This window comes from Cryptomeria japonica, chromosome 11 (genome assembly GCF_030272615.1).
Source record: "Cryptomeria japonica chromosome 11, Sugi_1.0, whole genome shotgun sequence".
Taxonomy (NCBI): domain Eukaryota; kingdom Viridiplantae; phylum Streptophyta; class Pinopsida; order Cupressales; family Cupressaceae; genus Cryptomeria; species Cryptomeria japonica.
In genome coordinates this window covers 6,598,042-6,625,191 of record NC_081415.1, presented here as the reverse complement: position 1 = coordinate 6,625,191, position 27,150 = coordinate 6,598,042, and the positions used below count along the sequence as shown (strand labels likewise).

At 35.1% G+C, this 27,150-nt stretch overlaps 1 protein-coding gene across 1 annotated transcript in view; it reads right to left on the bottom strand.

The window, feature by feature from the left end:
* Positions 1 to 1,491: 1,491 nt before the first annotated feature.
* Positions 1,492 to 27,150, bottom strand: part of LOC131859836 (uncharacterized) — a 101,050-nt gene continuing 75,391 nt past the window's right edge. The window contains exons 5-7 of the mRNA XM_059214000.1: positions 2,012 to 2,169; positions 1,835 to 1,897; positions 1,492 to 1,524 (exon numbers count right to left, since the gene is read on the bottom strand). Coding sequence (XP_059069983.1) covers positions 1,492 to 1,524; positions 1,835 to 1,897; positions 2,012 to 2,169 — 254 coding nt within the window. The remainder of the gene's footprint in view (positions 1,525 to 1,834; positions 1,898 to 2,011; positions 2,170 to 27,150) is intronic.

The window sequence follows — 27,150 nt, the reverse complement described above, 5'->3', positions numbered from 1 at the left end:
ATTTTTCATGTGGAAACCCAATTGGGAAAAACCACAATGGGGATGAATACCCACAAGTTGCTTTTGAACTCTTTTGAAGTCTGCTCTGTTAGGAGCCTTGTCCGGTTAGAGACAATACAATAGGATAGGAACCGATCCTGTTAGGGATCACCCGGTTAAGGGTACCCAGTTAAGGTTTAAACCCATTAGGGTTACCTTGCTAGAGGATTTCAAGAACTCAATAGCTAAAGGATCTCCAGAGCTCTATAGCTTCTCAAAACTCATTAACCTTGAGTCACCCAGTTAAGGGATTTGAATCAAGCCTGTTAAGACCACCCTGTTAGGGGATTTTGCATCAAGCCAGTTACGGCTACCCTGTTAGGGGATTTTACAACTATTGAAGTGGTTAGAAATCAACAGGAATTACAATGATCTATTAACAGCACTCAATGCTAATGTAGATCCATTTAGGCTCCTCTTCTCCTTCTGCACATTCACTTTGCAGGTATCTCTTCTCTCCTTTGGTCTGGCAAGAATCACGTATCACCTCCCTTGGATACACACTTACAACATTTTCCAACAACATTAGAAAGAAACTCAACATCGACCTTATAGGAAACAATTAGGTTGATAGCAAAAACCCTAAACCCTAATCCCATTAGGTTAAGCAATTCAAGCGGTTCAATCCTGACCGTTGAATCATACTGCATTGAGCGGTTCAATCCTAACCATTGAATCATACTGCATTAAATGCAACAATCTTGAATCGATCTCAAGACATTCTCCATCGTCCATTTTCCACCGATTTCATGGCGGCAGATAACCCATCACGCGTTATCACCATTTGACAGACTTCGCACATTCCCGAGGTAGATAGGAATAGTCTTCTTCATGCAAGATCCTTCACGCGCATAGAGCTTACATGGCAACATGATCTATTCTTCATTACACTGCTAACTCATCACACAAAGATCACCGAGTGAGTCAGACAGACTTGAGATACTCCAACCGAAAATCCTGAAGTGGAAACTACCTACCAACTGGTAGTCATACAATGCTTCCACGGGCCAATTCCCATAACTACATCTCGGTTCATCTTGAACAAATATGTCGCTTCACTTTGGCATATAAGCCGGTTCATACATATGCTAGTTCCTCTCTCTTTTCTCTTATCAAATGTGTCGGTTCACACCATGTCACATATTGACATCAATGACAATCATACAATATCATTATGTCTTCATGTTGGTTCACATAATGCCAACATCATCAAATCAATAAAATAAAGTAGAGATACATACCTCTACCCTCTCTCGATCTTCAAATGTATCAAGTGCATTCAATATATCTACAAATCTCAATGCCTGTTGTATATAAAACAGACAAAAAACACTTTTAATCAATCTACAAATTCCAACTAAGACAATTTTAACCTTTTCAAACAATTGTACAATTAAAAATGTGTTCAATTACCTTCTTCCCATGTTTAGGCATCTTCGAGGATTTTTTTCACTAAGGACCAGGCCTAGACACGGAGGGGGTACCCTAAAAAAAATAAATTAACATGAGATATTAGTACAAATAATATTAAACATAATTTAGCAAATCTAAAATTAAATGACTTGCACAAATTCCATCAAAAGAATACATAGAATAAGGTGTACAAAATATGATACCACATAGCTCTATAGGCCAAAATCAATCGCCGAGAGCGTGACATCGTCAATCTGGGACATTTGGTCCCTTGACAATGTCTACAAACAAAAAATTGTCAAGCACTAAAGAGAGTTACTATATCTTTTTTTTTTTAATTCAAAGTGTACTATTCTATTTTAACATGTTACAAAATTTATACCTCAGGCATCGATGTTGCAGCTACAATAATTGCGGGAGGAATATCAGATGTCATTGCTGCATCCTGAAATTCATATTGTTTGTATCAATTTAAATTGATCTATAAATGAAAATTCATTTACAATTACAAATTTTATATGACAGATAAATAAAATGTTATGAATTCAAATCAACGCACTTGTGTCTGCAGTTGACAAGAAAACAATATGTCCATCAATTTATTTGCTAGTTCCATATCCTCAGTCATGCTGGTCTGACATCTCCTACCATGAATCATGCAAAAATGGGATGTGGAGCGATCTGTAGTGGCCTCATCATCCATCCCTGTGCATATTCCTGAGAAAGTGGGACACACATGCTGAATAAGCTCACCAGTGCCAATCGCCCTAGCTAATGGATCATCGTCTGATATAAGAGGGTGTGCTAACTGTGTCCCATGTTGGATGATCGCATCAGTCAATGTTGTGGCTGCTTGAAGAGTTTGTAGCTCCATCGACTCTTTAAAGGCTTCTCAAACAGTCACATGCACCTTAGGTGTGGGTGCTAGGGGGTGACGACTCTGCGGGTCTAATACCCTACGAGCTCCAAGTCTACCTTGGGCAAAGCTGCCAACTCTACCATGGAAATCTCTCATGTCAAAATAATTAGGCTTCTTATTAAGGACAAACTCACAATATACTTTCCTCAAAAAATTCAATGGAAACTCATAATTATTACAAGGTAGTTCATCAAAGACCATCCACCACCTATTCCAAAATAGATCCCTCATATGTACATTGGTACACCAATGTATGACAAACCTCTTTGCATTAAGAGGTAAGGACACGCCAGTTCCAGGATTTAAAAAAAGAGCACATATTTATGCTTTACTTATGTTTTTGTTTTTCACTCCCTCATATGATAATCCATTCTCATAAAATGCACGACACCTATCCCTATAGTTTCTCCATTTTTTAATATAAATGGAAACTGTAGTGGTACCACTAGCTAATGTTTCTAGGCTAGTGGCAAGGGATAAATGATTCTCAAGCTTAGATGTTTTCAATTTATTAAATAGTCTACTTATTTTAGCAATTTTTTTCCCTAACTGATTAAGCAATTGATCCTTTGTAGCTGGTGTATGCTCTAAAGGAGGAGCTGGAGGTGTATTTTACAGCTTTTGTTGTGGGTTTTGCTATGGGTTTTCATTGTGTTGTGGTTCTGGATTTTGAGAATTTGATATATTTGTAACAAAAAAATAAAAAAACTAATCAAAATCAATGATTTTAAATTCTTAATGTAAATAAAATTTATCAAATATGCAAAATAAACAAAAAATTAACAACCTACCTCTTTCCATGGCGCTGGGAAGTGGAAATCAGGAGCCCATGCGCGGTTTAGAGAAGAAATGCCCCTCCAAACAACTTTCAGCCACGGGTTGAAATGAAACCCAATCAATGTAAAAAATATATATATTGATAGGGAGTGTGTACATGATCTTAAAAAACTAAGACTGTGTATGGGATCCTAATTTCTAAGGGATCGCGTATGTGGTCTTAGTTTTTAAGGACTAGGTACACAGTCCCTTCCCTTTTGGCTCGACATAAATGAACCATAGCATGTATGGGGTTATTCAAAATTCAAAAATCACGTACACGCTATCTGTTTTTTCAACTTTTTTAGGTGTGTGTCCACTTTTTTGGCACCCTCTTAGTGCACACACCCAAAGGTAGTCATCCAAGATCTGTAGGCCTAATGTAAAGCACAAGAACAGGAGCTAAATATTGTGACATGAATAAATTTTATTCTCATAAATGATATAAATGTTGAACACCTAACAGAACTAAGGAAGGGGGGGAGGGTTAATTAGTACGTAAATTCAAAATTAATTTTTAATAAATAAAATCAACTTATTCATTAACCATCAACACATAAGAATAAAACATTAACACATGAACACCAAATGTACATGGAAAACCCAAATAGGTAAAAATCATTGTGAGAATCTAACTCACAATATGAATGTAGCATCATAAATTGTACACCCTTAATTGGGTAGTACAATTTCATGCTTAGGTTAGCACCTGTCTTAGTGTGTTCACATTTTGTATTTCAAATTCCCTTTTAGCATTTAATTAAATCTAAAGTCTTCTTTCATCATTCTACACATCATAAAATTGGGCCCTTATCCATAAGTGTGCCCCATTTTATTTTATTCTTCCAATTAATTATTTCATCAAAAGCCCTAATTATGTCTTATTTCAACCTTCAAGGCCCGATTTCGCATATCTAGACACCTTGAATCTCCACATACTCTTGGAATTAATTTTAGAATCACAATATCTTGCTTCCCCAAAAATTTGGAAAAAGTTGGTCTAACCAAGAGGCAGCTCCTTCGTCCCAACATTTTCTCCTCAAATTTTGGGAGCATATTTTGGCGGTATTTTAATGTTTGAATCCAGATAATTGTGAAATTATATTGATTCTAGGTTGGTCTATGACCAAAAACAAAGTTAGAGTTTCATACATATAGCCTTTCCTTTCCTCATTTGAAGGATCTATCTACAAGAATTTGAAAGAGCCTCTTATGAAGTGAAAGTATAGGTTATGTGGAGTCTACAATCAGTACATTAAGCACTCATCAATCATCTTCAAAATCAATTAGGAGCTTTGAAGACATTGAAGAATAATAGGAGATCATCGACTATTTATTGGATTGCACCTCTCCCTTAGGTTTTGGTATAATTTCATGTTATTTTCATATCTTTGTATGAAATTCATAACCTTCATTTTCAGATTTACATTCATGCTTTAGATCCATTATTACATTTGTGATTTGAAGCATTTACATTTACATTTACAATCAATTAGGGTTTGCTCTTGAAAGTGTAGGGTAGAACTCTAGATCTACTTTCTTACTCATTTAGGATCTTGCATACAAACAAGATTCTTGCACACACATTTTCAATACATCATCGTCTATTTATAGAGGTAGAAATCACCAAAACAAGGGATTTCATAAGGAAAAACCCTATATAGCCACCTAGACACCCTTTTATCAAGTTGTAGATGCAAGTACAAGAATCTAGCAAACGCACGAATTTTGGGACCGATGAAACACGCAAGTGAAGAGTCAGTCTCAAAGCTAGATCTTGGTTTTCTAGGACCAAGGCATGGCATCCTCATCTAGGAACAAGGTGTGGCATCTAGGTTCTCTACATTTTACAACATTTATTGCAGTTCAACATTTCATACTCTCAAGACCCAAATTCTAGAAGTTCAACTTTCTATGGTATCAGTGACCAGGGTGTGGTGCAACACCAAATTTCAATGACAGTTGCACATCTGATTACCTTTTCCATCTTTGTACTCAGTCCTTTAACTTCAAATCTAAAATTTTTTGCATTTTCACTTTATGTTTGCATCTTTGTCATCTCCTAGCATAGTTGACTACCACATTGCACTTTGCACATCTCCTCTTCATAGTAGCAAAGGAATAGAAACCCTAAAGATATTCCTTGACCCTCTCTCTCTCTCTTACAAGAAGTGGTCAAAGTGAATTGTCTCTTAGGTTCTTTCATATTCTAATGTGTGCATGGGAGTGGGATTAGGTCTTAGCCACTTGATTCCATTTTCATACGTTACAATGAATAACAATGTCTACAACATGTTAAGTTTATATTCAAGGAGCACCAACACCTGAAGGACTTGCAAAATGAAGGCACATAACCTTAGTCAAGATACAAAAGGACTTGCACAATTGAAGAACACTTCTTTAGAACAACATACAAACTATTGCCAAATGACTCACTATCAATTAGTCACAAATGAAATAATTGAATTGAAATTGAGAAGGATTATCCTAATCATAAAATTGTCCTTGAACAACTGAGTCAAGAAACCAATATCATGGTAAACATCTCTGATACTCTTCACTAGCCAAACACATTGTCTTAAATAATATATTAGTTTCAAATCTCTTGTCAAATTGTCTTTCACATCACCACAAACTCAAATTTGCTTGCAAATCATTTGCATACACTTCTCACACAATTCACTTCTCATCCACACACAATTCATCTATATGCACATCTTAAATATGAGACAACATTGAAAACCTTAATAAGGGTCAGACAAAATAAAATAAGCAATATTACACAAAATAAGCCACCCAAACCTAACATACTTAGATCGGTCGACTTCAGGAGAAAGAGGAAACTAAAATATATCACAATAAATCCTTCCACAATTGATCCAACAATCTACACATGCTAACATATTCTCCAAAGGGCTTTACCAAATGTAACATATAAACATAATCAAACAATCAGCCACGTAACCTCTTCTAATGACAAAATACTCCATGTGGATCTCCACATGCCATGGTCAGGCCCAAATTAACATCTCAACATATACCCAGACCAAAAGACCACAATACAATTAGAAACATATCCAAAGGGAACCAAAATAATTTTGGACCACCCTAAATACAGGATGACATGTCAATGAAAACCAAAAGCATATTTGAACCAGCATCTATCTAGATAACTAGGTCTGATAAAGCATATCTGGACCAAAATCCATCCAGATAACTAGGTTTGACATCAATGACAACCCTATCAACTCATGATATTAAAAAACTCTAACAATCTCCCCCTCTATCATTGATGGCAACAGCAATATGATCCTAATAATCTCACAACTCTCTCTCCCCACAATAATCTCACAATGTAACTCTCTCTCCAATCTCACAACAACTCTCTCCCCCCCTCTGACAATAATGACAAAAGGCATTGAAAACCATACTGACAACTCACACCACTGCTACCCCTAAGAGAAGTAACAACATCAATTTAGGAGACAAGGATAAGCACTAAGTCTCCCTATAGAAAAATGCACCACTAAAAATACATCTAGCTAGAAAAAACAAGGTTAATAACCCCTAATTTCTGCTTGAGATGCTCAAAAGTATCATTCTCCAAATCCTTAGTAAAAATGTCTACTATCTTCGTTGATATAGAAATCTATTATATTCTAGCTTCTTTCTCTGCAACCTTCTCTCTTAAGAAATCATAATGGATTGAAATATGTTTGCTTCTTGAATGTATAACTGGATTCTTTGAGATGTTTATAGCATTGGTATTATCACACATAATAGGAGTAGCTTCATCATACACTACTCTGATATTATGAAGAGTCTGCTTCATCCACAAAACTTGAGTACAACAAGATGTTGTGCCAATATATTCAAATTCTGAAATGGATAATGATACTAATTCTTATTTCTTACTCATCCATGAAACCAATCTATCTCCCAAAAAAATGCACCACCACTAGTACTTTTCATATCATTGACACTTTCAGCAAAATCAACATATGTATAAGCTTTCAACATGAAATCTTCATTCTTCTTGTACCTAAGCCAAAATCTTGAGTTTCTTTTAGATATCTAAAAATCCTCTTCACTACTTGATCATGAGTCTTCTTCTAATTAGCTTGAATCTCTTGTGAGAAAACACACACCTTGCATAATATCGGGTTTAGAAGCAGTAAGATATAACAATCCTTTGATCATATATTTGTACTTCTTTTAATCAGCTTTTGAAGATGTGTCATCTTTGCATAACTTAAATCCAATAGATAAAGGATAGTAACAGGTTTACAATTATTCATATCAAACTTTTTTAACATCTATTTAACATACTTAGCTTGAGAAATAAAGATTTCATTATTAAATTGAGTAACTTGAAGACCAAGAAAGAATGACATCTCTCCAAACAAAGACATCTCAAATTCTTTATGCATCTCTTTTGCAAATTCTTTACACAAACCATCACTTCCTCCAAAGATAATATTGTCAACATAAAAAACAACAATAAAGAACTTAATGCCTTCAACCTTGAAATAAAGATTATTGTTTGTAGTACCTTTCCTACAATTTTATTATAATAAATATCTATCCAATGTTGCATAGCATGCTCTTGGTGCTTGTTTGAGTCCATACAATGCTTTCTTTAACCTACAAACCATTTTTGGATCATCTAACAATCTAAATCATCTAGTTGTTTAATGTATACCTCTTTTTCTAGTTATCCATTCAGAAATGTCGACTTAACATCCATTTGATATACTCTAAAGTCCTTGTAGGCAGAAAAAGAAAGAAATATTCTAATAGCTTCCATCCTCACAACCGAGGCAAAATTTTCTTCAAAAGAAATACATTCTACCTGAGAAAAGCCTTTATATATCAATCTTGTCTTGTTTCTTGTGACTTGTCCTTGTTCATTTAATATGTTTTGAAACACCCAGTTAGTTCCTATCACATTTTTATCCACCGATCTAGGTACTAGCTCCTAAGTCTGATCCTTCTGCATTTGATTCATTCTTCTTCCATTTCTCTCGCCCAACTTTCTTCTTTGCTTGCTTCTTCATATGATTTAGGTTCAATAACTAAAAGAAAACAACAATTAGTTAGTTTATTTACCTCTGTAACACTTCTAAATCAAGATAATCAGGCTCCATTACCTATAGGCTCATGTTATGTTTTCCATAGGGAGAGATGGAGAGAGCGAGAGCAAAATACAGGGAGAAGAGTGTGAGAGAGGGGACTAAGGATAAAAAGATAGAGATAGAAGTGGAAAGTTGATGGAGATGGAGAAGGAGATGGATATGGAGACAATGAGACTGATGTTGATGTAGGAGCATCCCCGCTCGATGGGCAATCTTACATCAACCACAAATATTTCCTTTCAGTTTTGTTCTTGTTTTGTTCTTTGTGTAGTTTTCTATGTTCTTGCTGGTTGGCACTGGTAGTTGCTTTCTCTATGTGGAAGATCTTGTGTTTGGTTTGATTCCAAATTTCTAGTTCATTTGGGTTCTTTTTCGGTCAGTTATCGCTTATGATTGGGTGTTTTTGGGTTCTCGGGGCAGTTCTTGTGATTACTGATTGGTTTTCCTTCATTACCGACACAATTATTGCCATGTGGATTCAATTTGGGTCTTGTCCAATGTTTTTATGCGTGTGGCTGACCTTCGTGCTAAACCTCATCACTTGGTTGTTATTTTCCAAAAACATTTATCTAATTCTTAGGGCCGACCTAATTACACGTTTCATTTTCCTACATTGGTGAATGTAATCTTATGAGGCCAATCCAAATGTGTTCCAATGGGTATAAATATGAGGTTAGGTAATCATTTGTAGGGGTGAAGAAATTAAAACTCAGAATAAGGATTGAGATTCACATGTTGTGATCCGGTTGATTCTTAGAGTCTCAGTTGGATTGTATTTGGCTTGAAGCCTACATGTAACCGGTTAAAATCACTAGATGTTTTTTGATGATAATATAATGATTGACGAATGATTGTCAGAATTTCTATGGCTTTAATATGATTTTTTTTATGTAAATTTGTTATGTGTTCTTGTTGCTTTCGTTGTGTCTCCCTCGCTGCATAAGCCTAATTGACTCTTTTGAGGGTTTTTACCAGTTATGGCTGCATCAAGTGGTATCAGAGTTGGTTATGGATCGGCTGGTGGAATAATCATTTGCGAACATTGAGGCATTCCCTGAGGTGGATAAATCTCCGATTGGAGGTAGGTTGTACGTGTATTCAATAGATTGTTGAGGGGAGGCAATTGAAACAGATAGTCAGATCACTGAGTTGAGGCAGTTCACCGGAGTGGAAGAAGAGATGTCACCGAGGAGAAAAAACCCCAGGAGGGTAGAATAGAGGATGGAAGACTTCAAGAATGAAGTGAGAAATGAAATACAGAATACTTTCGCTAGTTTTTTAAGAAACCCTGATTTTAAGGATGAATATGATGAAGCCGATGAAGAGCTTAGGAATCTGAAGGACCAGAAGATGAGAGAGAGGAAAGATTCCTAAAAGAAGTGGCACAAGAAAGTAAAGTGCATAAAGTTGAGGTTTCTAACTTTTCCAGAACACTGAACCTGAAGGATCTGATTGATTGGATCGGAGAGTTGGAGGACTACTTTGAATTTGAGGATGTCAAGGACCCGCAGAGAGTCTAATTGGCACAGACCAAGTTGAAAGGGCATGCTACCTTATGGTGGAAATATTTTTAGAAAGATGGATTGGAGAATGGTGAATTGAAGATCATCTAGTGGAGATAGATGGTTGCAAGATTGAAGGCCAAGTTCATACCGAGAGACTATGAATTGGAGTTGTTCAAGAAGTTGCAGAGCCTGAAATAGAGAAACATGTCTATGAAGGAATATACTGAGGAATTCTGCAAGGTGGTAATCAAATCTGGACATAGAGAGATGGATAGAGAAAAGATGGCAAGGTACATCAATGGAATTGCTTTTAACATTCAAGATGAGATGAGTATGTTGAAGATTTCCACAATTGAAGAAGCTTACCAGTATGCTTTGAAGGCTGAGGAGAAAGTGAGGAGAATACAACCGAATAAGGGAAAGGAGGAATTCAAGATGAGTGATAATATGAAGAAATCAGTAGAAGAAGAGAAGTCAAAACCTAAGTGGAGTAAAGAATTAGAGTAGAAGACACTGAGGACAGGTAGCAGCAGTACTAGTAGAGAATTTCCTGGCAAATGCTTCTAGTGTGGAGAAATCAGACATATATCCTATGAATGTAAGAAAGGAATGACAAGAATTTGTGTGGCAAGTGAGGAACTAGAAGGTGATGGTATCATATCTAACTGTGCACCGGAGAAAGGAGAATCCCTTATGTTCAGAAGAAAGGATACCGAATCTACTCAGAGGAGGAGTTTTTTCCAAACTGTGTATAAATTAGGTGGTAAGTGTTGCAAGGTCATTGTAGATAGTGGAAGAACTGATAATTTAGTATCTAAGAAGATGCTTGTGAATCTTGGGTTGAAGAGGCTTAAGAATCCTTATCCTTATGAGGTGAGTTGGTTACAAGATGATCAGAAGATAGAGATAAAGGAGCAGTGTTTGGTGAGTTTCAATATTGGGCCTTTCAAAGATGAAGTTTTATATGATATTGTGTCAATGAGTGTTTGTCATGTCTTGTTGGGAAAACCTTGGCAGTATGATAGATGAGTTATTTATGACTGTAGAAGAAACTTGGTTACTATTGAAAAGGATGGGCAAAATTTCACATGGAAATTTGATGGAGATGGAGAAGGAGATAGATATGGAGAGAACAAGAGTGATGTTGATGCAAGAGCATCCCCGGTCGATGGGCAATCTTGCATCAACCAAAAATATTTCCTTTCAGTTTTGTTCTTATTTTGTTCTTCGTGCAGTTTTATGTGTTCTTCTCGGTTGGCACCAGTAGTTTCTTGTTCTTCATCAAAGATCTTGTTTTTGGTTTGCTGTTGGTTTCATGTGGTTGATTCCAGATTTTAATTCATTTGGGTTCTTTTCCGATCAATTGTCGCTTTCGGTTGGTTGTTTATGGGTTCTCGGTGCAATTCTTGTTCTTACTAGTTGGTTTGCCTTCATTATAGGTGTGATTCTTGGCACTATCTAGATTCATTTTGGGTCTTTTCGATGTTCTTTGGTGTGTGGTTGACCTTCCTACTGAACCACATCACTTGGTTGTTATTTTCCATAAATATTTATCTAATTCTTAGGTCCGACTTAATTACACATTTCATTTTCCTGCATTGACAAATGTAATCTTATAAGGTTGATTCAGATGTGTTCTAATGGGTATAAATATGATGTTAAATAATCATTTGTAGGGTCGGAGGAAGTAAAAGTCAGAATAAGGATTGAGATTCATATGTTGTGATCTAGTTGATTCTTAGAGTCTCGGTTGGATAGTATCTGGCTCAAACCCTGCATGCAACTGGTTAATCACCGGATGTCTTTTGATGATAATATAATTATTGTTGGATGATTTTTGGAAGTTCTATTGCTTTAATATGATCTGTTTATGTGAATTTGTTATGATTTCTTATTTCTTTCATTGTGTCTCCCTCGCTGCATAAGTCGGTTGACTCTTTTGAGGGTTTTTACCCGTTATGGTTGCATCAGATGCAGAGCTGGGAGTAGCATCAATCAACATACAAGATATACAAAAAAAATCATGGTGTATTCTAATTACACCACTTCGATACATTGCTTCTTCGGTCTATTTTACATATGTCATATAAACTTAAGCAAGGACATACAATATTGGCCTAATAATGGCCTCTAACTATGGATTTTGATGGCCTACAAGTCATCATTACATCAAACAACTCAACAATGTATTATTTTGTTAATCCCTCATGGTAACATTTACTATGAAAGAACACACAAAAACACCCATATCTTTCCCAAATGATCAAATAATCAAAATTCCTTTATAGGAGCCTTGTGTAGAAATGTAAATAAGACTCTCACCAAGTTTGAGCCTTTTGGGATGATGCAATACAAAGGTATAGTTTTATTAATGCTTGTTGGAAACTCTAGTTTTATCACAGACCTGCTCTCACCAAAAATTTCATAACTCATTCAAAACTTAATAAAATTAGATCAGATAAAAATAAAATGAAACTAGACTCATTTCTCCAACTTATCCCATTGGTTTCAGACCATTATTTTACTATACCAATGTGTACCAAAAATGACATAACTTTTACAAATCCCAATGAAAATTGATGAGACCAATTGAAAATGGAAGTAGGCTCATATAAATAACTTCTCCAACTAGTTTCAGATCATTACACAAAAGATAAAATTTGAATAAACCAAGAGAACATTCTGCAACATGAGAAAATTCATAAATATTGCACAAAAATAAGGGTTTATTCTTCTTTACAATCTCCAGCAATCTCCAACCCTCTCCAACCTTCAAAAAAATATGGAATTAAATTTGGAGGCCATATTTATGCCTTTTATAACTAGCAATAATCAGTTACAACTAACTTTTAAATGACTTGACCCTTCACCTTCCACATACAACCAAAAATGCAAAGTTGCATGACAATATTTGACAAACATGACAACTTTTTACAATATTTGCCATATGGCCCACAAATGACCTCCTAAGACTCAAACTCAATAAGAATAATTCCAAAATGGTCTAAAATACCTTATTAAATTATCAAAGAACAATACTAAAGAAAAATTTATAAAATTGCCTCATGGAGGCATAAAGTCCATCAGGTGTTCCTGCACCATACTCCCAGCTAAAAACAAATTCAAAGCCCTCTTGAATTGAGGGTAACAATGGGTATCCACCTCTGAATTCTCCTCCTTGATGCCTTCTATGATCTTCCCTTTCACCTTGGGTTTCATCTTGAATTTTGGTTTGCCCTTGTTTATAATCTCAACAAGAACTATGTATGCTCCTTCCTTACTCTTTCTCCCTTTTGATGTAGATATGATCTCTTAACCTTTGGTCCTCACTTTTCCCATATTTTAATCTTCCTTCAACCTTGAATCCTTGTTAGGATCACAAACCTCTAAAGTGTAAAAAACTAAAAAATCCATTATCCTCTTTAGAAATCAATGAAGAAAACATTGTACCATCATACTTTGAGACCAACTTTGATCCTCCAAAATCAATTCATCCTTGACCTTAACCATATCATCTTTTGTAAGCAATTCAATGTCATCTTCCACTAAAATCAGATCAAGCTTCATACCTGTTGTTTCAACATCTTCATGGTTTGTCATGGCTACATCCTTCATGGGTTTGTCTTCCTCTACCGTTATCTCATCTTGCTTGGATTTTTCCTTATCTTATTCCATTAGGAAAGGCTTCTTCTCATCTGGTTTTGGTGCTCCCATTTGTCTTCTCTTCTGAACTATCTTCTTAATAGGCCATGATACCTTCTATTTGATTGGTAAATGTCATCTTTACATTTCAAGTTATAGGATTTTTTCCAACTCCTCCATATCCTTTCTTAATTGCTCTCCCATTTGTTTCAAGCCTTGCCTCAAATATGCTATCTCTTCCTCAATCTCCCTTTGCTTTGCCTTCTCTTTTTCCTTCTTTCTCTATTTTTTCCTCGTGTTTCCTCTTTTGTCTCTTCTCCTATGAACCCTCACCCTACAAGAATCTCTTTAACAAATTCATCGCTCTTCAAGAAAGTCTCTTTCACCTTTCTTCTCTTTGTCTTTGTGACACCTCACCTAGTTTTATTCTCCTTTTCTCTACCTAGTCTCTTGGCATCTACTTTCTCTCTCCAACCTGCAACAAGACAACACACAAAGACACACATCCAACTCACTTTTCCCAGACCTTTTGAGCTCTGATACCACTTTGATGCAGAGGTGGGACTAACATCAATAAACATACAAGATATACTTAAATAAATTCAAGGTGTAAAGAAGACTCTCACCAAGTTTGAGCATTTTGGGATGATGCAATACAAAGATATAGTTTTCTTAATTGATAAGTTCTAATACTGAATGTAAAGTACAGATGCCAAGCTAACCAAGATGAGAGGGGGGTAGGGTGAATCATACAAACTTAAACTTCCATAAAAACAACAGATTCAACCTCGGTAACCTTATCAGAAAAACATTAAAGCATGCAGACCCATAAACAGATAAGATCAAAAAACATATAACACTAGATTTAACGTGGAAACCCAAATAGGGAAAAACCACTATGGGATTTCGGACCCACTAAGAAATATACTCTTCTAGAGTATGCTCGGTTAAAAGAAAATCCTGTTAAAGATTACAAACACATTGCTAGATGTGACCCGGTTAAGGGATTTCCCTCAGATCTGTTAGGATCTTCACCTTGTTAGAAGTGACCTTGTTAAAGGATTTCAAACACTCAATGAGAATGTCACCTTGCTAGAGGATTTTACAAATAAGACTATTAAGTCCACTCGGTTAAGAGATTTTCTATTACTTCACAAAATAATAGTAATAAGAATATATATCTGCAACTTCACATCTAAAAATGCTAAAGCAGATTCTTATTTTCTCAATACAATCTAGACATAAGATTTATCTAGTCCTCTGCTGGGAACTATACTCTGTTATTCAAATAGGTCTTCAAGCTTCTATGCTCGGTAATCACTATGTAGCATCCCTATGCTTACATTTTCCCACATAAATTGTTTATCAACAATTCCTTATTTATAAACAATTTGCTAACTGCTTAATCTCCTTGATCACATTTCCCATGATCAATCATAGCCATCAGATCTTCAAAATTGACTAGGTTCAATGTATCCTTCGATCTGAAAAATGTTTTACCTTGCCTTGGAACTTGTGCTAAGGTATTGCGGTTCAATCTGAGTTGTAGATCTTCCTGCCGATTTTCCTTTGCCATAGATCTTTAACAAACTTCATACACATTGTATCAATCATTTAATCAACTCCAGCTCATCAGCTTCCATCATTAAATGATGCTTGTATTCATTCAATGCTTTCTGGTATTACTCAGTTGCAACTTGGTGAATACTAATCTTTACTCGATAGACAATCCACCTTCATTAGCCGATAGTGATAACCTTAGGGTTTACCTACTAGGTTCCTTAGGATTTATCGACTAGGTTCTTTGCTCAGTAACATAGTATAGTATTAACCTTGCAATTAACAACATATGTAGGATATCAAAAACAATCTAAACATCATGATCTCATCATAGTCTGACTCGGTAATAGTTGCCCATTGAATAACTTATTCATCCCCTTATTCATCATATTCTTTCTGTGTCTTTTATCGACATCTTAATTCTCTTCAAAACATACTTCTTAAGATATGGCAACATCATACTGAATTAGAAAATCAATTTCTTGACATCAATGACAAAATAATAATATTAAGACAGTAAAACATCCTTAATCAGTTATATCCATAATCATCAACATCCTTCTCAGTATCCTCATTGAAATGCCAACAATCTCCCATAGTAATTGGAATGCCAACAATCTCCCTTTCTCTGTTATAATGCCAACAATCTCCCCCTTTGGCATTGATGGCAAAACCAATTGATTTGACCTAATTAATTTCGGATTGCTATGAAATTCTGAAATGTTTCTGAAATGCAAATCTCTCCCCCATTAGTCTTCTCTTCCTTGTCTTCTCCTTTTTCATTAGTCTTCTCCCCCATTCTATAGTATTCTCCCCCTTTGACAATAATGCCAAAAAGTAAAATAACTGAAACATGATTTCTTCCTCTGAGAAGTAATTCCTTTGATGTTCGGTATCAACTCAGTCTTGGTCAGAGCATTTTTTTCTTTAATTCTTGTTCCTTGTATTATTTCCTGTACACTTTTAGAAAACCTCCTAAAGTGTGTATATTAGCATCAACTCCTAAAAGATATTCTTTAGAGTCATCGAATTGATGCTTTCACCGAACTCGGTCAGTGAGTGGAAGATAGGGGTAGGACCCCTAACTTGCTTCTGAGATACTCAAAAGTGTCCTTTGGCAGTGGCTTGGTGAAGATATCTACTATTTGTTCCTTTGTGCTAACATACTCCAACACCACTTTCTTCTCTTGAACTTCTTCTCTAAGATAATGATATTTGATAGAGATGTGCTTTGTCTTAGAGTGCATAACAGGGTTCTTTGAAATGTTAATGGCACTAGTGTTATCACAGAATATAGTTACTGGCTCGGTAACTTTCTCATTTATACCTTCCAACAATTGTTTGATCCATGCTATATTGGTGCAATTCAATGTTGCAGCAACATACTAAGCTTCTGCTGGTGACTTTGAAACACATCCTTGTTTCTTGCTAAGCCAACTCACTAGTCTTCCTCCTAAAAAGAAAGCTCCTCCGCTTGTGCTTTTCCTATCATCTATGTTGCCTGCCCAATCAGCATCAGTATAAACTCTTAAATCAAAATCATTTCTCTTGTGATATAATAAGCCATAATCCTCAGTGCCTCTCAGGTATCTAAAAATTCTTTTGATTGATGTCATGTGTGTTTCTTTTGGATTTGCAGAAAACCTTGCAACTATACCTACTACATGTGCTATATCTAGCCTGTTGTGAACAACATATTGCAACTTTCCAATCATAGATCGGTAAAGTGTCTCATCAACAGATGTAGATTCATCATTCTTTGATAATTTACAGTTGGTAGTCATAGGAGTGCTTATAGGTTTTGAATCCTCCATTTCAAATTTCTTCAAGATTTCCTTTATGTACTTGAATTGGGTAATGAAGATCTGATCTTTCATTTGCAGTATCTGTAAACCTATAAAATACTTTATCTCACCGATTAGTGACATCTCAAATTCTTTACTCATTTCATTTCCAAAGTTCTTTCATAGAGATTCATTACCACAAAATATTATGTCATCAACAAATATGGTTGAAATCAGTATTCCATTTTCATCATTCTTCATGTATATATTGTTGTTTTCACTTGTTCTTATAAAACCAATATTGATCAAATAAGAATGTAATCTTTCATACCATGCTCTAGGTGCTTGTTTCAAACCATATAATGCTTTGTTTAATTTACATACCCGATCTTTATTCTTGTCTTCAACAAATCCTTCAGGTTGTTCAATAAAAACTTCTTCTTCTAATATACCGTTCAGAAATGCAGATTTGACATCCATTTGATATACTTTGAAATTCTTGAAAGCAGCATATACCAACAATATTCTTACTCCTTCAAGTCTTGCCACAGGTGCAAAAGTCTCACCATAATCAATTCCTTCTTCTTGAGCACATCCTTTGCAAACTAGTCTTTCTTTATTTTGAATGACCTCACCTTTTTCATTAAGCTTGTTTCTGAAAATCCACTTTCTACTAATTACATTTTTGTCCCTCGATCTTGGGACTAGTATCCATGTTTCATTCTTCTTGATTTGATCAATCTCTTCTATCATAACATTTATCCAATCTTCACTGTTAAATGCCTCTTTCACTATTCTTGGTTCAAATTCAGATATCAGACATGTGTTCTATCTCAGTTTATTCCTTGTCATCACTGGATCATCCTTATCTCCTATAATCTGACTTGATGCATGATTTCTTCTGACATACTTGGCTAATCTATCTGATCTAAGACATTTCAATTGTCTTCCTGTTTCATTTTCAACTCTTGTCTTGTACCATTTAAACATTTGAAAAGCTTCTGATTGTTCTTTTAAAAACATAACTAACATCATCCTTGAATAGTCATCCACAAATAATATGAAATACTTGTCACCATAATAACTTTGAACTTTCATAGGACCACAAAGATCAGTATGCACAAGATCTAAAATTCCCTTAGAAGTGTAAGACTTACTTGTAAAGCTTGATCTTGTCATCTTACCCATCTGGCATCCTTGGCACATAGCATTCTCAGGTTTCTCAAGACTCGGTAGACCTCTTACTCGGTGCTTCTTACTTATTTTGATCAGATTAGCAAAATTTACATGACAAAACCTTTTATGCCATAACCAGGTATCATCTATCTTTGCATAGAGACAATTATTCTGAGTTGAGTCAAGATGAAATGTGTTACCTTTTGTTTGTGTCCCGGTAGCAGCTAACTTTCCATGTTTGTCATGAACTTTGACAATTCCTTTCTGAAATTCTATTCGGTAACCTGTGTTGTTTAGCTGTGCTACACAACAAATTATATTTCAAACCTTCAACCCAATAAACGTCATCACATTTATCATTGTCAAGAAGTGTTATGGATCCTTTACCTTTTACCGGACATGGTGCATCATTACCAGATCTTCCATATCCTCCATCATAATCTTCTAACATAACAAACTTGTGTTTATCACCTGTCATGTGATGTGAGCATCCACTGTCTATGATCCAAGAATCATTTTTACTTATGTGAGATACTAGGGCTTTTTCTTCATACCTTTCTTCATCTGATCCATCTTTGATAGCCACATAAACTACTTCCTCTGTATCAGTTTCATCTAATTTATCATCATTAGATTCCTGATCAGCTATTAGGCATGTCTTCTTATCTCTTCTCCTGAAGTCTTGGTGTCCTCTGTAATGATTATCTTTCTGTCTGTCATCTTGGTAATCTCTCTTTTCACTAGATTCTTTGTTAGGACAATTAGAAGCCATCTATCCAATTCTATCACAATTAACAAATTTCAAAGGTAGTTTTCCTTTATACTTACCTTTTCCTCTCGATAATCTTCTGGCTAATAGTGCTTCAAACTCTTCTTGCTTTCTGATTTCCTCATATAGTTTGTGTACTTTTTCCATGTTCTTGCAAAATCTTTCACTTGCTCCACTATGATCTCCTTCAGAGTACTTACTCATTCTATCATTGTAATCATCAGATTCATCAAGATGAAAAGAACTAAATGCAGATTCAACTTTATTTACCGAAGACCCACTATTATCAAAGTTACTTAACTCAAATGCATGTAGCTTACCGATAGTAGCATCTAAAGAAACTGGCATATTGGGTACAGACCTCAATTCATTGATTTCTGATACTTAGATTGCATAAGCTGGTAGAAGGGTTCTCAACAACTTACTTGTTATATCTTTTTCTTCAATAGTTCCACCTGCTCCTTTGATTTGATTGACAATCTCCTTTAGTCTTGTACTGTACTGGGTTATGTTCTCACCTTCATTCATCCTCATAGATTCAAGTTTTCCTCTTAAACTATCTACTTTTTCTCTTTGAACATGTTCATCACCACCATACACAGATATGAGCTTGTCCCACATTGCCTTCACATCATTGTAGCCTTCTAGATCATTAAACTCTGAGTCGATCAATGCAGATGTTATTTCAATCATAGCTTGAATATGTTCTTGCTTTGCCTTTATCTCTTCCATTGTCAATGGATAGGTGCTTGGTGCAATGAAATCATTCTCTAGATAATATACAGCATATTCTCCAAAACCTGATAAGTGCAACTTCATCCTTTTTGCCATGTAGAGAAACTTGACTTGTTCAGCTTCAGTGCATCCCTCTTATACATCTTTGCTCTTTGCCTCAAGTGCCTTTAAAATTTTCCTTCCGTAGTCCAAAGCTCTGATACTAATTGATAAGTTCTAATACTGAATGTAAAGTACAGATGCCATGCTAACCAAGATGAGAGGGGGGGAGGGTGAATCATACAAACTTAAACTTCCATAAAAACAATAGATTCAACCTCGGTAACCTTATCAGAAAAACATTAAAGCATGCAGACCCATAAACAGATAAGATCACAAAACATATAACACCAGATTTAACGTGGAAACCCAAATAGGGAAAAACCACTATGGGATTTCGGACCCACTAAGAAATATACTCTTCTAGAGTATGCTCGATTAAAAGCAAATCATGTTAAAGATTACAAACACATTGCTAGATGTGACCTGGTTAATGGATTTCTGTCAGATCTGTTAGGATCTTCACCTTGTTAGAAGTGACCTTGTTAAAGGATTTCAAACACTCAATGAGAATGTCACCTTGCTAGAGGATTTTACAAATAAGACTGTTAAGTCCACTCGGTTAAGAGATTTTCTGTTACTTCACAAAATAACAGTAATAAGAATATATATCTGCAACTTCACATCTAAAAATGCTAAAGCAGATTCTTATTTGCTCAATACAATCTAGACATAAGATTTATCTAGTCCTCTGCTGGGCACTATACTCTATTATTCAAACAGGTCTTCAAGCTTCTGTGCTCGGTAATCACTATGTAGCATCCCTATGCTTTCATTTTCCCGCATACATTGTTTATCAACAATTCCTTATTTATAAACAATTTGCTAACCGCTTAATCTCCTTGATCACATTTCTCATGATCAATCATAGCCATCAGATCTTCAAACTTGACTAGGTTCAATGTATCCTTTGATCTGAAAAATGTTTTACCTCATCTTGGAACTTGTGCTAAGGTATTGCGGTTCAATTTGAGTTGTAGATCTTCCTGCCTATTTTTCTTTGCCATAGATCTTTAACAAACTTCATACACGTATCAATCATTTAATCAACTCCAGCTCATCAGCTTCCATCATTAAATGATTCTTGTATTCATTCAATGCATTCTATTATTACTCGGTTGCAACTTGGTGAATATTAAACTTTACTCAGTAGACATTCTGCCTTCATTAACCGATAGCGATAACCTTAGGGTTTACCGATTAGGTTCTTTTCTCGGTAACATAGTATAGTATTAACCTTGCAATTAACAACATATGTAGGATATCAAAAACAATCTAAACATCATGATCTCATCATAGTCTGACTCGATAATAATTTCCCATTGAATAACTTATTCATCCCCTTATTCATCATATTCTTTCTATGTCCTTTACCGACATCTTAATTCTCTTCAAAACATACTTCTTAAGATATGGCAACATCATACTGAATTAGAAAATCAATTTCTTGACATCAATGACAAAATAATAATATTAAGACAGTAAAACATCCTTAATCAGTTATATCCATAATCATCGACATCCTTCTCAGTATCCTCATTGAAATGCCAACAATCTCCCTTTGTAATTGGAATGCCAACAATCTCCCTTTCTCTGTTATAATGCCAACATTAATGCTTGTTGGAAACCCTAGTTTTATCACATACCTGCTCTAACCAAAAATGTCATAACTCATTCAAAAATTAATGAAATTGGATCAGATAAAAAGGAAATGAAACTAGACTCATTTCTCCAACTTATCCCATTGGTTTCAAACTATTATTGTACCATACCAATGTGTTCCAAAAATGAGATAACTTTTACAAATCCCAATGAAAAGTGATGAGATCAATTGAAAATGGAAGTAGGTTCACATAAATAACTTCTCCAACCAATTTCAGATCATTACATGAAAGATAAAATTCAAATAAACCAAGAGAACATTTTGCAACATGAGAAAATTCAGAAATATTGCACAAAAATAAGGGTTTATTCTTCTTCACAATCTCCAACAATCTCCAACCCTCTCCAACCTTTAAAAAAAATAGAATTTGATTTGGATTCCATATTTATACCTTTCTAACCAACAATCATCGGTTACAACTAACTTTTAAATGACTTGACCTTCACCTTCCACATACAACCAAAAATACAAAGTTGCATGATAATATTTGACAAACAAGTCAACTTTTTATAATATTTGCCATATGGCCCACAAATGACATCCTAAGACTCAAAATCAATACAAATAAGTCCAAAATGGTCTAAAAGACATTATTACATTATAAAAACACAATACTAAAGAAAAATTTACAAAATTGCCTCATGGAGGCATAAAGTCCATCAGGTCCTCCTGCACCAAAGAGGGAGAGATAAAGAGAGAGAGGAGAGAGGGGTAGATAGAGATGGAATAAATAAATATATAAATATGGAGAGAAAGTGAGTGGTAGAAATTTAAAGATATAGATATTAATTGATATAAGAGAGGTAGAGAGAGATGGAGAGAGAGAGAGGGAGACATGTATAGAGATGGAGTAGTGAGAGGGAGATAGAGGTAAATATGAAGATAAAAGTAGGAAGGAAGGAGACAATAGATTAAGAGGTAGAGGGAAAGATAAAGCTAGAGAAGGATAGGGATATATAGAGAGATATCTAGAGGAATATAGAGGTAGATATTGGGAGAGATATGTATGTATGTCTGTGTGTAAAAATGTATATGTATATGTGTGTGTGTGTGTGTGTATGTTTGTTACACACACACACAGATGTATGTATGTATGTATGTATGTATGTATATTTGTGTATGTGTATATGTATATGTATATGTATATGTATATGTATATGTATATGTATATGTATATGTATATGTATGTATGTATGTATGTATGTATGTATGTGTGTATGTATGTATGTATGTATGTTGGTAAACTCACAATAATGGTTCCCATTTTTTCCAACGAACAAATTGGCGAAGGTGGCGAAAAAAATTGCAGGGGTTCGAACAAACTGGGGGCATTCGAGCGAACCACCCCCAAGGGTTAGATCGAACCCACCATCGGATCCAGGTTCGATCGAACCCTAGATGGATATGGGGGTTCGATTGAACCCCTATTCGATCGAACCGCAAAAAAAATATTTTTTTTAAAATCTCTATAAAAGCCGAAAATGACAGTTAAACTATCATTTTCAAGTTTGGAGTTTACTGTGGAGAGGGGGTTAGAGTGAACCCAACGTGAGCATTATGTCATCGTGCCCTATCAGAAGCAATCAACACTTCTCATCTTTCCACTTTCGACCTACATTATTTCAGGTGCACAAAATAACCTTTTTCTCTTTAATAATTTTTTTTCTTATTTAATTTATTTTTTATTAAATTTATTTAAAAATTAGTAAATAATTTTTTTTTGTTTTTTTAATTAGATAATTGTATATTTATTGTTTTTTTCAGCATTTTAGAAAAACATTAACAAAAACTTAGAAAACATATATATACTTAAAATTTAAAAACTTAGAAAAACATCTGAAAAAATTTTAGAAAAATATTAAAAAAATTAAAACTTAGAAAAATGTTAGAAAACTTGATTTAATGTTTTAATTTAATGTCAATTTTTGTTTTAATTAAATAACTTTATATGTATTATTTTTTCAACTTTTAAAAAAAATGTTATAAAAAACTTAGAAAACTAAGGTAGTAAATTAAAACTTAGAAAATGTTAAGAAAAACATTAGCAAAATTAAAAATTAGAAAAATGTTAGAAAACTAAATATAATAAATTAAAATGTTAGAAAAATTAAATAGTAAATTAAACCTTAGAAAACATTATAAAACTTAGATAATAAATTTAAACAAATTAGACAAAATAAAACCTCTATGACCCCTTTTCACAACCTATTTTACACACAACATGACCCCTTAAGACCACATATGCCCCTGACAACACTATATGACCCCTTAGGACCATAGAGGATCACATAGTGTCCTAAGGGGTCATATGTGGTCCTAAGGGGTCGCACATGTGTTCTAACACATGTGAGACCCCTTAGGACCACATATGACCCCTTATAAAATCCTAGTGTGTATGACATACACCTTAGTCCATCACATAGTGTCCTAAGGGTTCATATATGGTCCTGGGGGGTTACACATGTGTTAACACATATGTGACCCCTTAAGACCACATATGACCCCTTATAACATCCTAGTGTATACAACATACCCCTTAAGATCACATAGTGTCCTAAGGGAGTCATGCATGTCTTCTAATACATGCATGACCCCTTACGACCACATATGACTCCTTATAACATCCTAGTGTGTATGACATACCCCTTACAATCACATAGTGTCCTAGGGGGTCATATATGGTCATAAGGGGTTGTTGACCCCTTAGGACCACATATGACCCCTTATTGTTGGCAATATTAAACTCGTCCCTATGAAAGATTGTTGGCATTTCAAAAAAGATATTGAGGAAGTTGTTGATGATTATGGACATAAATGATTAAGGATGTTTTACTGTCTTAATATTATTATTTTTTCATTGATGTCAAGAAATTGATTTTCTAATTCAGTATGATGTTGCCATATCTTGAGAAATATGATATGAAGATTATAAAGAAGTCGGGTAAAGACACAGGAAATAATATGATGAGTAAAGGGATAAGTTATTCAATGGGAAACTAGTACCGAGTCAGACAATGATGAGATCATGATGTTTTAGATTGTTTTAACATCATACATATGTTGTAAAATGTAAAGGTTAATACTATACTATGTTATTGGTGCAGGTCACCTAGACATGAGGACATGATTTTTTTTTCCTTTCAAGTTTTCCCAATTTGCATGATGTAATAAGGATGAATTTCAATCATCCATAGGTGTAATTGATCCTTTTTGTGTGGTCAAGGAACTCTAAGGTCATTCTATAAACCTTGAGTCAACCTTAGTCCACTAGCATCCTTCAAGGTCCAATAGGGCATTTTCTCATATTAATGAGTTTTGGCATTAGGAGGTAGATTTCTGATGTTTGGTAGTCATTTTAGACATGTTGGAACCATTTAGAAGTTTGAAATCATTTAGGAGTCCTAGAATGCAAAAAATGGAAAAGTTGTTATGACAACATTTAGCAACTTTGACAACTTTTTTGAAAAGTTGTTAAATGTTGGTTCTAACTATCCCAACCCCCTCAAATTGGTTTAAACTGATGGAGGATGCCTATTTATGCCTTCACATTGATTACCAAGGGGTTGGAAGAGGTTGGAGAAGTTTGTATGGAGAAGACACTTGAAATTTTTGAATAAAAACCAGTTTTCTGAGCATTCACGCACTTGTACCGATTTGTACTGACTGTAAAGTTAGAAAAAAGTCCATGGTTGCATAGACACATGAGATACCTTTCAAATGAGTCTAATCTGAGTGAATTTGGAGTTGAATTGAGAGAGTTATTGAATTTTTTCTAAAAACTATTGTAGAACCTAGGGTTTTAAGGGTTTTGACACTAAATGGGCATTATCTTGCATTCCTTGAGGCAATAACTCATACCCATTTTGTATTTGCAAGGTGTCTATATGTATTTTATGATTCCAAATTTTTAGGATCTGGAAGGGACGTCTTCAAGGTCTATGATCAGGTTTTAGTTTGAATATCCTCATGTATTCAACCAGCAGATCGGTATATGGAGGTAATAGTTAGGGACAGCAGTAAGAAAGTTTATAAAAACCATTGGAACTTGTCTTAGAGAGGTGAATACACCTTCCCAAATCACTACCCCAGTCCTATGAACCCATCATCAACTTTATGCTTGTGTTCCATGCCTAATTTAGCCAATTAGGCCTGTGAGCTGTGTAGGGTTTGGTGGTGTAGGAGTGGATTGAGGCTTACCCTCTTGGGAGTTGTGTGGTCACCTTGTAGAGGTTCCAAATCAGTCAAAACAATAGAAATTTTTTTGGGAAATCAGTCCTTTGTTACCCGATTTCCAGTTGTGAGACCTAGTAGCCTAGTAGGCCTAAAACGTGAAGTTGGCATTGTGAGGTTTGGGGAGTCAAACTAGTGGTTGAATCTTGGTTTTTTAGGGTCCTTAAGGGTGTCCCTACTACTATTGTACATCAGAGAGTAGATTTGAATCATTTTCCCTAATTGAGTCTCATTAGGGGATTGAGTCTCTGAAGCAATTTTTGTGTCTAAGTTGAGTAGCCCATAAGGGATTGGGTTTGGCCTTGTATAGGTCTTAAGGTTGTGTGAGGGTGGTCCTAAACTTCCTTCCCAAGAGTGGGTAAGGTAGACTAGGTTGGAAGAGTCATCTTTTGAGTCTGATAGACTGTGAGCCCATTTTGACACTTCCTGTTGTGCTCTCTGCATCAGTTATCAAGCAAAGAACCTAGTCGATAAACCCTAAGGAACCTAGTCGGTAAACCCTAAGGTTATCGCAGTCAGTTAATAAAGGCAAAATGTCTATCGAGTGAAGTTTAGTATTCACCAAGTTGTAACTGATCTATAATAGAATGTATTAAATGTTTACATATTATATTTAATGAAGGAAGTTGATGAGCTGGAGCGGATCAATGATTGGTAAGCCATGAAAGAAGTTTGTTAACGAATCTAAGGCAATGGAAAGTCGGCATAAAAATCTACAGCATAGATTGAACCACATTACCCTAACACAAGTTCCAAGAAGAATGTGCAAATTCCAAGACAGGGGTAAAACATTTTCATATCAAAAGATACATTGAACCTGGACAAGATTGAAGATCTGATGGCTATGATTGATCATGGGAAATGTGATCAAAGAGATTAAGTGGTTGGAAGATTGTTTATAAATAGGAAACTGTTGATAAAAAATGTATGTGGGCAATTGTATGCACAGGGATGCTACATAGTGATTACCGAACATAGAAGCTTGAAGACCTGTTAGAATAACAGAGTATTGATGCCCAGCAGATAGACAAGATTAGTTCTATGTCTAGATTGTATTGAACAAATAAGAATCTGCTTTAGCATTTTTAGATGTGAAGTTACAGATAGATTTTTATTACTGTTATTTTGTGAAAGTGACAGAAAATCTCTTAACCGAGGGGACTTAACAGTCTTATATGTAAATCCTCTAGCAAGGTGACATTCTTATTGAGTGTTTGAAATCCTTTGACAAGGTCACTTCTAACAAAGTGAAGATCCTAATAGATCTGAGGGAAATCCCTTAACTGGGTCACATCTGGCAGTGTGTTTATAATCTTTAACAAGATTTGCTTTTAACTGAGCATACTCTAGAAGAGTATATTTCTTAGTGGGTCTGCAATCCCATAGTGGTTTTTCCCTATTTGGGTTTCCACGTTAAATCTGGTGTTATGAGGTTTATGATGTTTATATGCTTTTGAGTTTACATGTTTGATAGTTTTATGGTTATATGACTGATATATATGTTACCGAGGTTGAATATGATGTTTTATGGATGATTAAGTTTGTATGATTCACCCCCCCCTCTCATCTTGTTGACTATTGGATCTGTACTTACATTAAGTATCAGAACTATCAATTGGTATCAGAGCTTTGGACTTCGAAAGGAAAGTTTAAAGGCACTTGAGT